Source organism: Channa argus, chromosome 1 (assembly GCF_033026475.1).
Source record: "Channa argus isolate prfri chromosome 1, Channa argus male v1.0, whole genome shotgun sequence".
Lineage (NCBI taxonomy): Eukaryota > Metazoa > Chordata > Actinopteri > Anabantiformes > Channidae > Channa > Channa argus.
This window is the reverse complement of record NC_090197.1, coordinates 38,554,710-38,572,322: the sequence shown is the minus strand read 5'-3', so window position 1 is coordinate 38,572,322 and position 17,613 is coordinate 38,554,710. Positions and strand designations below refer to the sequence as shown.

Here is a 17,613-nt window from a genome sequence, read left to right as displayed (position 1 = left end):
AGCACCCGCCTCAGTCTCTGTCCTGTGCCTGTGGTGTGTAGCAGCCTCTGGGAAGTCCTGCCAGCGCTTACCATTTGGCCTTGAACCTGTGCTAAACTATCGAGTTCATCATGCATAAAACATTAAAGATGTACATCCAAAAGGCCGTGGCTGCCTGTTTATTGGCACTCACAGCTCCATAAACCATTTTCATCCCTTGCAGGATGAGACACACATGCTCTGCAGTCCTATTGATGGCATTTAACACAGAATATAAACCATAAAACACAATAATAAACATAAGCGGGGCAAATAAATCAAATTCATAATAACCCTGAGGTGGGATTTATGTAAGTAAAGATAGAGTCTTTGTGGAAATTGATGGTACAAGCTCGATCAAAGCACCAGTGAGACACTAATATAGTCTTATAAACACACCAGCAACACTCTTAAGTAGCTGCATCTCTCCACTTTGGCTGGCCTAAGTGCTTAAGTAATGTATTGCTTTCATAAGTGTGCAACTTCGTATGTCTCTATCCTCTGGGTAGTGTGATTAAGAATAAAATACAAAGAGCAATACAATGGAATAAATTGTCACACTGTGACATAAAGCAGGAAAGAACCACGTTGAGCAGCAGGAGCAGTAGTTCCCTCTCTCTGAGAGGCCCCTGTGACACTAGCAGGGAGCTCTAAAGGTATCCATCACCAGCTTACACTGTTCCCCTGGCACCCAAGCTAATGTATCACCTTTGGATTACAGTAATATCTGTCTGATGGATGTTTTCTGAGTAGAGTAGGCTGCGTGTATCCCAGACAGGAGCCTCAGTCACTAGTTGTAGTTCTGGGGAGATGGGACCTCTGCTCCTGGAGGTCCATTATACTTCTATCCCCCTCCTCTCCTGCGCCAGACTCCTGAATCCTATATCTCCTCCCAGTCCATTCATTCATCCGTCTTTCCCAATTCTGTGGCTATTTGTGTGTGTATGTACATGCATGCATGCCCGCTCGCATGTGTTAGTCACAGGTCTCCACTGAGAGGCCGACTGCCATCCTGGAGCAATGCCTGGGTTCCTCCAGTCAACTTTACTGCTTTCATTTGGCCTGATGAATGGCTGGCTGCCTTATCAGTCCTTCTGCCTGCAATCTCAAGTGGTTCCCCGGAGCCTCACACCGCCTGCAGCTTCGGTCGCTCCCTGTAACACGCGCTCTTTCGGCTTTATTCACATGCGCACCACACACGCAGAGACACAGCAAACGGAGGAGTACAATTACATACAGATAATACTATTCTAGTTGTACAGTTCAGAAAATGACATGCACATGAACAAAAACATTTCACCAAATGTAGCAGCGCTTAAACACACACACACACACACACACACACACAAACATACACAAACACTCTTATACAAGGCACGCAAGCATACGCTCACGTCAGCTAGCAAATCCATCATCTTTATTTCTTCCCCAATGTGCTCATATTTTTTCTTGTGGCTGCACCATGCTCACAAAAATATTTATATTTGCTGATTTTTTTTCTTGCGGAAACACAAAAGAAATCACACCTTTCTTTCTCCCTGGCTCATGCCAAAATAATCAATGCTTTCCAGAGAGGGACTTGTGGCGTGACATGCGTGGAGGGGAGGCAGAAGGATGCAGACATAGCTCCAGGGCTCTGGTTGTAGATAATAAGTGAGGAGCAGTCCTTGGGTATGTTTTACAGCTATCAAGACTCATCATATTTGACATGCATTCTGGTGTTTACACAGTCTCCTCCGTAAAATCCTCTCCAGCTATAGAGGGGAACAGGGCGCAGGGAGCACACACAACGCAGCACATACACATTCAGCACACAGAAGCGCTTAGAAAAGAGGAGCCAGTTGTTGCTTTTGCTTTCTCTCTCTCTTTCCCTCTTTTCTCCATGTCACATCTCTTATCCACGGCACAATTGGCGGCGTTAGCACCTGTCAGCTGACTGACTTCTTGTTCCCGGTGGCTTATGAAAAAATCATGGCTGTTGGGCTTCAGAGGCTGCTTTCCCATCAATATGAATTCACCATGGTCTTCATGCAACATTAGGCCAGGCCCTGTTTTCATACAGCAAGCCACACGCTCCTTCGTCTGTAATACACAAGAGGAAATGAAAAGAGTAAATAGTCCTTTTTAAAACGTTGCATTTGATCATGGGTGGAACCAAGTCGCCTATGAAAGGGACCAGTATATTTGGCTCTAAAAAGCACATTTGCTTTCCATCCCCAGATGATATCATGGCACTGTGCTCTGTGTCCCTTATTAGTGTGTCCTGTTTTACCGTAAATAAAACAGTACAATTCACAGAGAACCCTACCATGGCTGTCCTCCATTGCTGTGTCCCAGAAAAGCCTATAGACATTCAAATGTGTAGCGTGGTTCATGTACTTTGGGCATCCTGTATGTATTCTGACAGAGTTAGATGGTGGTGTGTATGAGGATTATTCATGTAAATCGCACAACAGAAGGAATGTATGAAACATCCTCAACATAAGGACATTGGATGAATATTTCACAAAACTCTCGCTGTTAGTGTCAAAGTATTTTTTGTTTTTACAATGAAGTAGATGACTGACCATAAAAACCTTTCTGCCTTAACAATATGAGGGTCATTGCATGAATTGTTAAAATAAATTATTAAAAACAATTTTCTCTAAGCAAAGTCGAACATTTAAGAACATACACAGTGTGAAACAGGCAACATTTACATTTAAACCAAGTACTGGAGGAACAAAGAAGTGAAGTTTTCAAGTGAACAAGATGGAAGCTTTTGGTACATTTCCGCCAAAACTAGAAAAGTGAGACTTGTGGCCCTGATGAGAGGAAACATGCAATGTGCCAAATAGCGAAATAGTCAAAAATAATTTATAATACTGATTTTAACCTGCTATAAAATACTGACTCATTCAGTCTTCATTTTACATCTGCTTGGCTGGACGTGCTGCAAACTCTTGCTCAGTTTCCCCATCTCTCACTAAAACATGCTGAAAGTTAATTATCAACACCACTTCTCTCTGACATCATCACACTAATACAAGCTGCTCTTGACCTTATGTTTGTGGGTCTTGAGCGGATGGGAGCGCCGTACTTCTCCCTGATTGGATTAACTTCAGATGTGGTGAGTGTCTGGGTCTATTACAGAGGCTGTGTTGTGATTTTGGACCCTGAGCCTATGCTCCCCCAGTGCCTTCTTCCCCTCGCCACTGTCCCACCCATCTCCTCCTTTACACCTCCCCGAAGGCCTGCTCTCCCAACACCCCACACACAACCAAGAAGTGCCACAGATACACGCACACACAAACACACACACACATGCCTCTGCTCATGCCTCCAAACAGTCATATCCCATGTGTCTCCTGCACAGTGATGGAATGCCTGAAGAAACCTTCCTTCCCTCTGTTCTGTTTTCTGAGTCCAGAGGGGTCATCTCAAACAGAGGGCTTATAATCAACTCGATTAAGTGAGTCTGATCACCATAGCAAATTGGTCTGTGTAATAACATTATCATTAGTGCCTCCAGTGCAGTCACAATGGGACACAGCAAAGGGTGAGACAAATAGGAAGACAAGACACATGGTGACTCTGGACAGGAAGGAAAGGCTGATTGTGTCTTTGTGGGGATGGGCAAATACAAGTGTGACTTATTGTGCACAGAACGTTACAGGAAAGGATTGTACTGCAGAGGGGAAATGGGCAGTCAGGATATTCAGTAAAGCTACAAAGTCTACTGACTGAGGCGTAGTGGGAGCCTGTACATCGTACAGTGTATGGAATAATCTGGCTTGGAGACTAGTGGCTTATAAACCAGTGGCTCACCCATTAATTGTTTCTGAGCATATGACATTTGTCTCTTTTCTGTGGCTTGCTCAAGGTGTCAACACCTCTCATAGTGAGGGTTTTCCTTTTTTTTTTTACTATGGCTCACATGCCCTGGAGCAGCCTGTTTGATCTTTTTGAGGACTGTCAACTTCTTGCGTGACTCTATGGAAATTGAATTCTGTATTTATTTACACTGCAGGTTAATAGAATAGATGCCTAGGTGATTTGAAAGTCAAACAACCACACCTGCCATTCATTTTAGTTTTCTTCCCACTAAAGCCGATCCGCTTTTTGTTCTGTATGGCTTGAGTACACAAAGAGAGGATGATAATGAATTGAATGGCTTATCCTCGACATCCATGCATCAAAATACAATTTAATACTGCAGCAATAAATCCAGATTTCCACGACTGAAAAGCAGTTTTAATGCATATTTTGTTGCAGCCTCATCTACATTCTGAAACCCTACGAGTGGCCTACATAAACCAGTGCCCTTTGTGTGCATGTGCACGTGCTGAGCAACACACTGTTTGGTCTTGCACAGCAACACAGTGGCCCAGTTTGAGTAAAATCAGTGTCAGTGCATCTGTAATAATGTGCACTGGTGCACGCGCACGTGTGCGAGCATCTTCTAGGAGCTTTAAACAGACTTGTCATAATGGGAGACGCTGCTGTCAAACAGAGGACGAATCTGAGGATGTCAATTGAATGCCAAGAAATGTCTGTCAGTTGTCTTGATGTCCCTCTCTCCATTGTGATTAGCATCACTTAATATTCATGCGTGCTTATCCGACTGCTGAGATGGTGCCAAACTGACTGCTGTTATTAGAGCGCATCACACGCAACCTCCCTGTGATAAACACACAGATGATGTAACAGCCATGTGGCATTACAAGCATGTCAATATCTGCTGCCCTGTGTACTCTGCGAAACTGTTACAGGTCAATTCAACAAGAGGAAAGTGATATTACTTCCCAGACTGGTGAGTGAAGGCCTGGCTCTCTTTGTGCTGTGAGCTTGGGTTTGCATTAAAAAAAAAAAGACTGGATTAGCTAAACAACACTGCCACTTACTGGTCACATTCAGGTACTAAACAGGAAAATAACAGGCAAATTCAGCTACATTGAAGTCGCATGTGCTGAAAGGCCTAAACACAAACACACATATATCTTTTGCAAACCTATTTCAGGAGATTTGTTTTTCCAGTTAATGCCTGAAAATCAGGCAGACACCAGCACATAAATTGAGACTGGCTTGGTTTTAAGTCTACTACATCCTTACATTTCTTCTCTGCCTAGTTTGCAAAATTTAAAAGCTTTTTCAAATGTGCAGCGTCTTCCCTCCCACGTGCTAAATGCATCAAAACAGGAACCTCTTGAATTATTTTGTTTCATATTAGCAGTTGTATGTGTCAGTTTTGCTTCCTTGTTTCTCTACCACATAGTTTTTTCTACCTCTCAGAGAGTGTGTGAATGTGTATCATTGTGGCACTCTGACAGTCACGGCCGGGAGGAGGAACAGTGGTGTGCTCGCTGCAGATGGCAGCACACATTTTTTCATTCCTTAAACAGACACAAAAAGCAGCTGAGGGACTCGGGCCTGTCTGTAGAATGTGCTGGGGAAGAGTAGGTACTTGGCACGAGTAGCAGAAACAATTAGCGTCACATAAGCAGAGGCCCGAAGCAGTGGGAGAGAGACGGAGCGGATGGTGGAAAAACACGGTATCTCATTTTCACAGAGAGGACCTTTGCAGAGCTGTGTGCACACTCTGAGACATTCCCCTCCTTTCCTCGTCACAAATCAAACATTTTTTAGAGACAGTTCATGTCATGGCTAATTTCACTGATGTGCTTTGTCAGTGCCGTGTTTTTGTTTATATCTATGAATTCTTAATTAGGGAAAAGACAGAGGAAGCTCCGTGTCCTTGGAGAGACCTCACATCCCACTCATCCACAAATTTCCTTTTTGAACATTCCTGGCTACCATCTTCCCTGTTCCCATTTGCAAGCGGAAAGATGAAATGATCTGAATTGTGGATCACGAATACACACTTTGCTAATTAAACTTTACCTGTTGTACAAAAGCAGAAGCTCAAAAAAAAAAAAAAGCTAAAAAATGTAACAAACCACTTATGAAACATTTGTATTTGCAGCTGGAAGTTATTGCTCACTTTTACTTTTGGTTGGGAAGTGATATTTTTTGTGGTATTTATCTTACTTTTCCTTCTCTACAGCTCAGCCCGGAAACATAAAACCACAACTTTGAAACAGGAACATAATAAAAAAATTAAAAAATATTTCATCATAACCAGGGCTCGTTCCAGGTCCTCGAGAGCCACTGTCCTGCTTGTACCCACCAGGGATTACCAGGATCAGGTGTGTTCAGTCAGTCATAAACTGTAAGATGCCATCATAAATGAGGGGGGAGTGGAGTCTCCAGCCCGATATACTTAACAAGCACAATCCAGGTAATCAGCAGAGGGTGCAGGGACAGTTTTAGGCCCTGGAATAAGTACCTTGTCTAGATGCGCTTTATAAAATCACCAATTTTTGACTAAATAGGCAAAAATTAAGTTTGAAATTATATAAAACTCTCAGTCTTGAATCAATAGGATTTGACACTCACTGAGTTTTTGGGCCGTAGGACAATTGTACTGAATCAACCTAGAAAATACTTTTTCAAGTCCTTTACCGTGTAGAGTAATACTAGAAAAAACTAACTAAGAGCAAACAGATGCAGGAGATGAAATGAAAATTGAGTGTGTTAAAAAGAGAAAAGAAACTTTGGAGCATCTGCTGATGAGGATTTCAATGTTAAATGGAAACAAAGCATAGGTGGATCGTGCAGACTAGATTCATCCCAAAACACCTCACAACTGCTCACACATCTACATGAAATTTTGTTCTAAAAATTGGACTCTACTTTGGTGGTTGTTGAGCATCTGGACAATCCAGATAAGCTGGTATACGTTATAAGGGAATGTTGGAACCAATGCTAAATTATCACAATTGCTGCATTGTAATGTGGCCTGTCTGTGATGTCAGGCGTCAGTCACCATTAACATAAATATGCAAATAATCGCAACATTTTTGCAGAAGGCTTCTCGTGTACAGTTCTATAACAATTGTCACCCATTTCTGTTTCTTGCCAAGTGTGGATTTTCCTGTGTATATACTTTGTGTCCTCACTCACCTCTGCCATTTTTGCCATATTGTCTAATGTGCTCTACTGGCTTCACTTTCTAGTTTTCTCTTGTGTTTGCCAAACTGGGTTTCTTGACCGCGTTTGTCCGGTGGAGTTTTTGTCAGCGGTTTCTGTTAGCTTTGCTCAGCCTTATTGCCTTTCTGTTGCCAACCTTTGCCTGCTTGAGACCCTGATCCTGCCTCACTGCTTTTATAATGGTTGCCAAAGGCTACTATTAAAAGTGAATATTGAACTCTCCCTGCTGCCTGTTGGAGTTTTTGGTCCACAACCAAAGTTCTGAGAAACTTTACAACTGCACAAGCTGTGCTTGCTGAAGACTGGGGACCATTATCAGCCCTAAGGGTTGATTTCCCACAGGGTAAAAACATTATTTGCTTCAGTCATCACCGCTATTGTTGTCATCTCCCTGTTTGTAAGATTTGCAATCTGCACGATCACATGCTGAGTTAAATGAGAACTGGTCTGAGCTCATGATACAATACAGCACGTCTCAGGCTCTGACATAACACTTCCACATTAACCTCTTCTCTCTAGCTGTTGTTTCTGTAAGTTTAAAGTGCATTTAAATTGTGTAGGATTTACATGCAGGCCCTGTGTTCCTGTCAGAGACATGGGTTGTTTGGCCCAGTCAACTCATTTAACCATGTCTATGCACAAACTTGCATGCACTGAGTTGAATGAGGGTGTGAATTAACACTTGGGAGCAACATTTCATTTTTAAAACTGCTTTCACATAATCTCTGATTAAAGTTAAATGCTAATTTTGCATTTAAAAGTACTTCAGTCCAATTCATGTGAGTCCTCAGCCTGCATTATCTTTAGTTTGTTGCTCTTATAATGATGCTGCTTCTAGTCCATATGGCATCAGCTGAGGTACTGACTGAGAGCATTACCTTAGTGTTAAAAGAGTACTCAGCTCTGTATTGCGTCAATGCTTGGTATTGTTTATGGAGCAACCCTGGAGTTTACATCTGAGCAAAATAAAAGTTTCTGTTGTTTCTCACTGAATTTGCATGTTCACAAACAATAACAATCATGTCTGTCAGCACAGGAATCACAGATTTCTAGACTGAAGTCATTTTTATTTCCATACTGTTAAATGCCTCTCTGCTCTGCTATAGAAATGTAATGTTTTACATGCAATAATTATTCTTTAGAGCCATTCAGTGGAATGCACTCAAAATAAAATCAATCCTTCATTCCAACACAAGGAGGCAGTGTTGTAAAGTGCATTCTGTAAAATTAAAAAAAAATTGTAATTGTACCAAGTTTTATTTTATTTTATTTATGTCTTTATTTGCAATTCTGTTTTGGTCCCATACACATTTGTAATGGATTTTATCATTATGTACGTAGTCACAAATACTTTTTGGATACTCTTTAAAGCTTAATGAACCTGTAACATGTGCAGGGTAAATTGTTGAAACCTCTTTGAAACAAACTGCAGCTTGATACACTCGTTATTTGCCTAATGTGATGTAATTCACACAATTAGGACATAGTTGTCTTTTGAAATATAAAAAAAAAAACCTTAAATTTAGAAAGTACACAGATAAAACAGTTCAAAGTGGGTTTTTTTTTTTTTTTTTCTTTAGATTGCAACATCCCTCCCAGGCTCTGTAATATTTTGAAATCTGGGGTTTCTGCAAATAAAGGTGGTAGATTTACCAACAGTTGTGAGAGTTTACAGGAGGGAATAGGAGCACTTCTGCAATAGAAATAGTCCAAATGCCCAGGGTTAGAAAACAGATTTTTTTTTACATTTTCTAGAAAAGGGGAAAAATGACCATGTCCATTGATTTTAAATAAATAAACACATTGGAAATATGTGAAATATTTCCTTTGCTTCTTTCTTTTGGAGAATATGGGAAACACTTGGACAGTTGCTAAAAGCAAGAGTTTGTCGTGGAACTGTTCATAATTTCATGAAGCTATCTATATTTCCCATCACAACAGATACAACAGTTTAAAGTGTTTTTTTTTTTCATTTGCTTTTTTTGGGATTGCAACACAACTGCTGTCACTGTTTCAGCAAATAAAGAGGGCGGACCTACTAACAACAGTTAGAGTTCACAAGATGGAGAAAGAAAAAAGTTGTCTGCCTAAAAAAAGCCTTTTTTTATATTCTCTTTAACAGTTAGGAAAAACTGACAGCACATTGATTGTACATAAACTCCTCTGAAAGACTGATACATTAGGCGAATGCTGGGTTAGTGTTAGCAGCTTTATAAGACTTTAGTCATGAAAGGTAATTGTGTCATCACCATCATTTAAAAAGTGGTATATTAGAACTAGCTTCCCTGCTTCTAAAAAATAATGATTGTTTTAATAAATTGGTTAAGCATGTTTCCTCTAAAATGAATAAACTGTACAAAAATGTCTCTACTTTCCCAATTCAAACAAAAATCAATAAGCTGGGCCTCCCTTTCAAAGGTTGACAAACAAAACAAACACTGAGAGCTTGCATGCTAGAAAAGAGACTGGAGCAAAGTTTTGCAGTGGATTCCAACCCAACACTTAACTCCTTAACAAATCCCAGGGTATAATGGCTGCAGACATTAAAATGCTCTTCTGTGCTTTTCTCGCTGTCATACTAACAGGTATGACGTGACTGAGGATCTGGTAAGTGATGCAGATTTTTTTTTTGTTGTTGTTAGTAATAACAGTGGCTGCGGTTCTGTTTCTTGTTGCTCAGGTGTAGGAAAGTCTGCCTTTGTTGGGAAGAGCCACAGTGAAGGAAAGTATGACCCTGTGCTGCAGTATGTAGTTAACAACTCACTGAGGGAGCATCCCGTCCTCACCAAACTCAAACTGGTAAGAACTCCAGAGAACCAGTGGCTCCTCTCTCGACATTAGGAAAATAAGTGAATCATTACCTTAGATCCTGACTGTTAATGTCTTTGCAAATCCTCCCCGTCAACTATTTCAGTGCTATACTGCTAAACCTCACTTCATCCAAACCCATTCATCTAACGTTAATGTACATGCTGAAGCCACGAGCAGATTATTTAGGTCAGGCTGAGGCTGGTTGTTCTTTTGGGCCTCCAGGCTTAAAACTAAAAAAAGACCTCACCTATTAGGCTGTGGCCTAAACTTTGTAACTCTTTCTAGATGCTGGATACTTTTCAGAGATACCTGCTCAGACTTTGGTCAGTTTTGTTCTATGTTAGTTTTTTTGGTGTCAACTGCAAAAAAGTTTCTTTACATTATATACAAACCTCATTTCCAGAGCAGTTTGGATGCTGGGTAAAATGAAAATAAAAGAGAGGTGTCAAAATGGTAGGACCAAAGGACAGTTTCCAACTGTCCACATTTAAATGAGTTGGGGCTCACAGAAGGTAGTGGTGTTTACATATGGTTGTTTTTTTGCATGGTAGAGTTTGAACTTGCATTTGTGGAAGAAGTGTGTTTACTGAGAATGATTTTCAGAGGTGTTTTTGAGGCCATGCTGTCAATGCCACTACAAAATCGTATCTGAAGCTCACAGCCAATCAGTACTCGTCTGATTGGATATAGAATTTTCTCCGGATTATCTGAATCATTTAACGACTTCATGTGATGACAACATGAAACCAAAAAAACAAAAAAATATTTACACTACTCACAAAAAGTTAGGGATATTCGACTTTCGGGTGAAATTTATGGAAATTGTAAAAAGTTTATGTTACATTGATATATCATGAAAGTAGGGCATTTAAGTAGAAGCATGCAATGGTAATTTCTTCTTCTCAAACTATTTATTAAAACAAAAGCTAACAACAGTGTTGGGTATAGCACAATAAAAAAAGGCAACGTCTCAATGACTTGTCAATTGTTAGGTGTCGTTTGGTCTCACAATGTCAAAATGTGAACAGCATGATGGGAGACGACTGTTTCGAACAAATTGTCATAGAACCAGACAATGTAGTGGTCAATTTGTGGATCACGTTCTGCTTTTTGCGGTTAATCGTCTTGTTACAGAACAGCATGTTATGCAATAAATTCTGAAACCTTGTACAGTTAGACATGTGCACTCAAATGTTTAGAGGTCAACTTAAGTTCACTTGAAAAGGTTATTGTGCATTTTAGATCCACTCTGAAATTTTACCCTAAATTTGAATATCGCTAACATTTTGTGAATAGTGTGTGTTGAGTAACATTATCTCGAGGATCGAACAAGCAACGATTATACCAAAATCATCTGTTTTTACACATTTGGTATCTTTTCATTAATTATTATTGCTTTCAAACAAATTTTATGTCATTACATTTTGTTTAGATTTTACACATTTTCCCAACTTTTCTGGGAACGAAGTTTGTAGAAGTACCGAAAACTTGCCAAGAATACGAGACTGCAGGATGTAAGCAGTACAAATTGTGACCACTAAAGAGAACACCAGACAGCAGTACCTGCTGTCCACTATGAAGACGTCTCCATTTGTTTTCTAGTGTAATGACTCACATAATATAATGATACATATATAATGGATTTACGTTTTTTATTTCAGAGAACCCTTGAGGATCCATTGAGTACCATGATGGTTGCCAGTGAACAAGCTCAGTTTATGGCAAATCTCATTAAACTGATCAATGGAACTAAAGCCATTGAAATTGGTGAGAATGAAACTCTGAAATATGTGGAAGCAAATACTATACAATACTCGAATATTTTTGCACAGTACTGCTGAAGCTGATATGTTTGACAATAACCTGATAGCACAGGCATCTCACTGATTGCACTCACCATACCAGGAGCCTTTTAAATTGGAAATTTTCATCTTGAAATTTAGTGGCAAATGTTATGGATCATTATCGAGTGACTTGTTCTTTTGATTTAAATTGAAATTTTAGATTCAAAAGTAACAAGTTTGATATGAGCAGCATAAATATAATGCTGCCTACTGCAAATGTCACACAAATTAAATGATTCAGTGCTGTAACTTCATGGCATTGAAATCTCAACATCAAGTATTCAATTTTAACTCTGATTAAATTTCACTATAATGTATTCAGTTCCAATGTGACTCAGGTAAAACTTTACTTATCCTGCAGGGATGTACACAGGATACAATGCACTGAGCATGGCTCTGGCCATGCCAGAAAGTGGACGTGTGGTAGCTTGTGAAAAAAATGACACATATGTGGACATTGCCAGGCCATTTTTTAAAGAGGTAAGAAAATTAAAATTAAATATAATAATATTAAAATGAAGATTTTTTCACAAATCCTTAAATCTTAATCTCATACTACTACAGCAACGCATAAGGTCCAGTTCCTCGCACTTGTACAGGATTTAAATTTGGCATTTTGCACATTTGGAAACATTGCTTCACTCAGAGAAGAATTGTGCAGCGAACAGCTCACTGTACTGTATATCTACCTTCTGTCAGTATGTCTTCACAAAATGCTGCACGCTACAGAGCAAAAAGGTGTCTGCTCAGGGAACAGCGTCACGGAAAGTTGCAAAGTCAAGCAGTCAAATCGATTCCTGTTCAAGCTGTCTTAGCAACGTGTTCATGAAACAATTACAGGAGGAAAAAAATGCCTGCACATCTCTCATAGTATTCAACCTTTTCCATAGGCTGGAGTGGAAAATAAGATAGATGTAAAACACGAAATAGCCATGAGGACACTGAGTAAGTGTTTTATAACCCTCAGTCATAATTTGAGTGCAATATAAACATATTGCATTTAAATTTTCATCTCTGTTTCAACAGATAACCTAACAGCAGCAGGAGAAACTGGAACATATGATTTTGTGTTCATTGATGCTGATAAATTGAACTATGACAGATACTATGAGAAGTCCCTCCAGCTCATAAGAAAAGGGGGAATTATTGCAATTGACAATGTAAGTACACTTATGCAAGGGGAACCAGCACGCTTACAGTGTGAACACAATGAGGCAGCTTCTGCTGTTCACTTTTTTACAGGTGCTGTGGAGCGGAAAAGTGGTGAATCCTGCTCCCAATGACCCCGTCTCCCGGGGTCTGGATGCTCTCAACAAGAAGCTGCAAAAGGACGAGAGAATCGATCTGAGCATGCTCACTGTGGGCGATGGGCTGACACTTGCCATTAAACGCTAAAATGATTATTTAAACAGTTACACAATGTTTATGATGGTACATTATTTAATTATTGAATCTAAGTATAGAACATACTATGTGATGTACACTGCTTTCTGAATATTTCTGTCAATCTCTTCAGCTCCACTAGAATACAAATATTGAAGTTCTTTTACATCACTACATTTACACTGCATTTATTTGATAACTTTAGTTACTAACTGATAAACAAATACAAATGAATTAAACATGTTTTGTTACGAGTAAAAATAAGTAAGGATTTTATTGACCCTGAGGAGTCACCGAAATTAGTTAGGAATAATTAAAACTTCAAGAATACACAAAGATTTATTTTATCCTTTATGTTATCATGGCATAGATGCTCTTTTTGACTCAGCCGTTGATTGATTTCATCCAGTGATCTTTTCATGTGGAGGAGGAGATTCTGACTGGATTGTATTTATGTTATGTATTAGTGAGGTTTTAGCATTTGTCTGTATACATATTCCATGTTTTATGCAAATGATGCTTACAAACATTCAAGTATTTGTTTTATCAAGCAAAATTCGGAATGCAGGACTTTTACTTAAGTTCAATATCTTAAGTAAATCTTCAGTAAATAATTATTCAGCTACTGCTAAAAAGTAGTCTAACGTGTTATATAAGCCTAAATATATATAAGGATTGTAACTAAGTAGCTTAGAGTAAAGCAGGAAGGGTGAAATATGAACAAGTGAACCCTGCACTGTTGGAAGCGACCCAGCTTTTTATTTTCAGACTTTTCATTTGGGTGTAGATGAAATGGTATTTATTCTTAGAGCAGCATGTTAATAGTGAAACACTTTGGCCCGGTATCAATAAAGGGGTTTAACAACAACAACAATAATAACAGTTGTTTGGGTAATGCCAGTCAATTCATCACGTCACTGCTGTCAGCGATAAAACGCAGTGCAGCCTCTCATTAAAGCATCAGCTGATTCTACACCTTTTCAGCACCGCGGACAGCTCCATTCTGCAGACGGAGCAGATGGAGGCGGATGTAAAAGCCCGCATGGAGCGTGTCTGCACCGGAGATACACAGCCACAACACGAGTCACAGCATGGATACCAAGTATTTACAACGCAAAGCAAGACCTTCGGGATTAGATGGCAGTGTGACGTTCACGGGTATGAATTCTGCGAAGTTTAACGAGAGGGAACAGATGCGTGGCCTGAACGATCGTCTTGCAGGATTCATAGAGAAGGTGCATTGGCTGGAGCACCAGAATCATCTGCTGGAGAAAGAAATCGAGGAGATCAGAGGGAAAGCGAAGCCCGCATCTTGTTTTGAGGAGGAGTATGGACCCGAGCTGAGGAATCTGAGGCAGCTGGTTCAGGATATCACTCACCAGAAGCATCAGATTGAAATCGAGCATCAGAATTTAGAGGATGATCTGTCAAAGTTAAAGAAACAACACGAGCAGGAGGCTCGCACCAGATCAGACGCCGAGAGCGATATCAAGATTCTCAAGAAGGACATCGATGACGCATATCAGGCTAAACTACAGCTAGAGAAAAAAGCGCAGGCGCTTGTTGATGAAATCCACTTCCTGAACAGAAACCACGAGGCTGAGGTGTCAGAGATGTTTGACCAAATCCAGAAAGCGCAGATAACTGCCAAGGCGCACGAATTTGGCAACCCTGGCATCACTGCGGCACTCCGGGACATCAGGGCACAGCTGGAAGGTCACACCGCGACCGATATCCAGCAGTTGGGAGAAACTTTCCGATCTCAGTTCGCCAGATTAACAGAGAGTGCTGAAACCAAGCGAGAGGCTTTGAAAGCGACCCAGCAGGAGATCCAAGAGTACAGGAAGCGCCTGCAGGCTAAAACCGTCGAACTGGACTGTGCCAAAGGCACCAGGGAAGCTCTGGAGAAACAACTCCACGACATCGAGGATCGACACAAGGAAGAAGTTATCCATTACCAGGTAAGACAGTAGTTACAGTAGATGGATAAAAGCTTGTTAAGCAATTGTTCACGTGCTCAGATGTTTTCTCCTGTCTTTCTCCAGAACGCAATCAAAGAACTTGAAAATGAGCTCATCAATTGCAAATTTGACATGTCTGGATACCTGCGGGAGTACCAGGACCTGTTAAACGTAAAGATGGCTTTAGATGTGGAGATACTGTCTTACAGGTACAACGTGCTACATCCAAATCATGTCACATAAAAAAGTTCAAAAAGTTGTTATCACCTACTGTAGGTGAATATTTTTGGACTGCAAATTTATTGGGAAGCTTAGTTTAAACCAGTTTTATCTTCTGCTTTTAACATCTGCTGCATAAAGTAATGGATCATTCATATTATTATTATCACAGTTTATAAGACTGGAATACAGAGACACAATGCATATTTAATTATATTTGAGGTAATTACTCATGGTAGTAGTTTTTTTCTGTATTGCATATAGAAATCTGTCTCCGTTTCCTTGCAGGAAACTTCTCTGTGGCGAGGAGGCTCGGCTGTCCACAGTGTCAGACACCCACATCTCCTTGCCCTACATCTACCACCAGTCCCCTGTTTACACCCTCCCCTCCCTCAGCCGGCCAGGTGGTCCAAACAGACGAGTAGAGCCCCAGTACAAGTTTGTAGAGGAGATTATAACAGAAACCACCAGAGAAATTGAGATGTGTGAAATTGAGGAGACAGGATCAGAGGAGACAGAAACAGGAAAGGATGAGCAGGAGGGTGCCAAAAGCTTTAGAGGGGGCAGTGAGGAAGAGAAGGATAATAAAGATGGTCAAGAGGAACAAGGTGAGCAGATATCTGATAGTCAGCAGAATCAAGTAGAGTCCGCGGAAAATGCAGTAAATGAAGCTGCTGGGAAAGACGGAGAGGGACCTGGTGAGGTGGATAACAGTGATGAAGGGCAAAAAAGTAAAGACGAGTTGGAAACGACTGAAGCAGTTCACAGTGAAGGGGACAGTGGTATAGATAAAAATACTCAAAACAATATTTTTTTAAGTGAGAGCACTGATGACAAAGAAAAGGATCAAACAATAGCTGAAAACACAAAAGAAGACAAAGAAGCTGTGGGGACGGATGTAACAACTGAGAAAGATATCGCTTCAAAACCACATGACTTCAAAACACAAGTCCTTGCAGAAGTTGAATGTCCAAAAATATCTGTGAATGACAAAAAAGGAGTAGACATTAGTTTTATCTCTGCTGAAGAGAAGAACGCAGTTCACGAGGTTTCAGCCCAAGAATCAGGCAAAACTCAGAGGCCAAGCAGTACTGTGCAAGCTGAAGGTGAGCTTGATATGTCAGGTGCAGTAGCAGCCGAAAAACCGTCAGAATGTACGGCAGAGACAAAGAGCATTTTGCCTGTAGAGGCAGAAAAGGCTAAAGTGACATCAACTACAGTAAGCGAGATTGAGAAACAGGAACAGAGTGATGCAGAGGTAATTAGTAAATCACAAGCTGCAAAAGGTGAGGAGAAAGTAGCAATATGCACCGAACAGGACAACAGTAAAAGCCCAGAACAAGAATCTCTGACATCCAATGAGAAAAGACTTTCTGAAGTGGTGGATCCGACACCAGACGGTGGGGATAAAACTGAAACAGCCCCAACTGTGGCGCCAAAGGAAAAGACAGGGGGCAGCGCAGACGTCACACAGTTGCAGGAGACACCAGAAAACAGCCAGGCACATCAGACAGAGCCAACCGAAGGCTCCGAGAAAATAAATGAGCCTCAGGATAACGCTTTAAAGGTAGAGAGTAGTGAGGCAGAGAAATAAGTTAAGATGCTGGAGACGCAAGGATGCCAGGCATTTCCACCTTAAATGAAGCAAGGCAAATATCAGGTATGGTGAAGCAGAAAAGTGAGAACAGCTTTAACTTTTACATATAAAAATCCAAGGAATAAAACCGAGCCAAACAAAGCAATGAGACTTCAAAGATATAATTTCTCTTCTGAATGACCACTTTACCGGCAGAAAGCATGAATCTCCTGTCTGCAGCAGCTTTGCCTTGGAACTTAAAATCAACTTATGTATCAAATCTTTAAGTCACCACACAACTAATACAATTATGAATGTACATGATGCAACATGAACTATGAATTTGCATTCATCTTTATCTGCTTTGGTATGTGCTGATAAATAAATACAATATACAAAAATAATCCCATGACTCTGGCGTTCACTGCGACTATCTTACTCTTTATCTCCGTTTGCTGATAACTTGCCCGTACTCCTCCTGAATGGTTGCAGTCAATTCGCTTGAAATAGGCCAGACTTACTGTCATTTTGATTTACCTCAATGTGACATGTAGTCTCTACTCTGGTCACTGTGTCAAAACAAAATCTTAGAGTCTGGTCCTACACTACAACACTGAATTGAACACAGTAAAGTTGACTTCACACATGGATCAAACACAACCAATCAAAAAACATGAGTGATAACTTAATATACTGTGGAATAAGGCTACAGATATTTTTTCTCTGCATAGTGCAAGACTCATAGAAAACGCTTAAAATTTGTTTGCACATG

General features: G+C 40.4%; 2 protein-coding genes across 2 annotated transcripts; both read left to right on the top strand.

Moving 5' to 3' along the window:
- Positions 1-9,473: 9,473 nt before the first annotated feature.
- Positions 9,474-13,349, top strand: comtd1 (catechol-O-methyltransferase domain containing 1). The gene is made up of 7 exons (XM_067518969.1): positions 9,474-9,632; positions 9,728-9,846; positions 11,520-11,625; positions 12,064-12,182; positions 12,593-12,647; positions 12,729-12,862; positions 12,945-13,349. Exons 1-7 carry the CDS (start codon positions 9,578-9,580, stop codon positions 13,095-13,097), a joined length of 741 nt encoding a protein of 246 aa, XP_067375070.1. The 5' UTR covers positions 9,474-9,577; the 3' UTR covers positions 13,098-13,349.
- A 210-nt stretch (positions 13,350-13,559) lies between these two features.
- LOC137134281 (novel protein similar to vertebrate neurofilament, medium polypeptide (NEFM)) lies at positions 13,560-17,245 on the top strand. Its single transcript, XM_067518943.1, is given in 4 exon segments — positions 13,560-14,168; positions 14,170-15,046; positions 15,131-15,255; positions 15,554-17,245. Coding segments are annotated over 4 exon segments (2,373 nt in total). The 5' UTR covers positions 13,560-14,103; the 3' UTR covers positions 16,860-17,245.
- Positions 17,246-17,613: the final 368 nt, after the last annotated feature.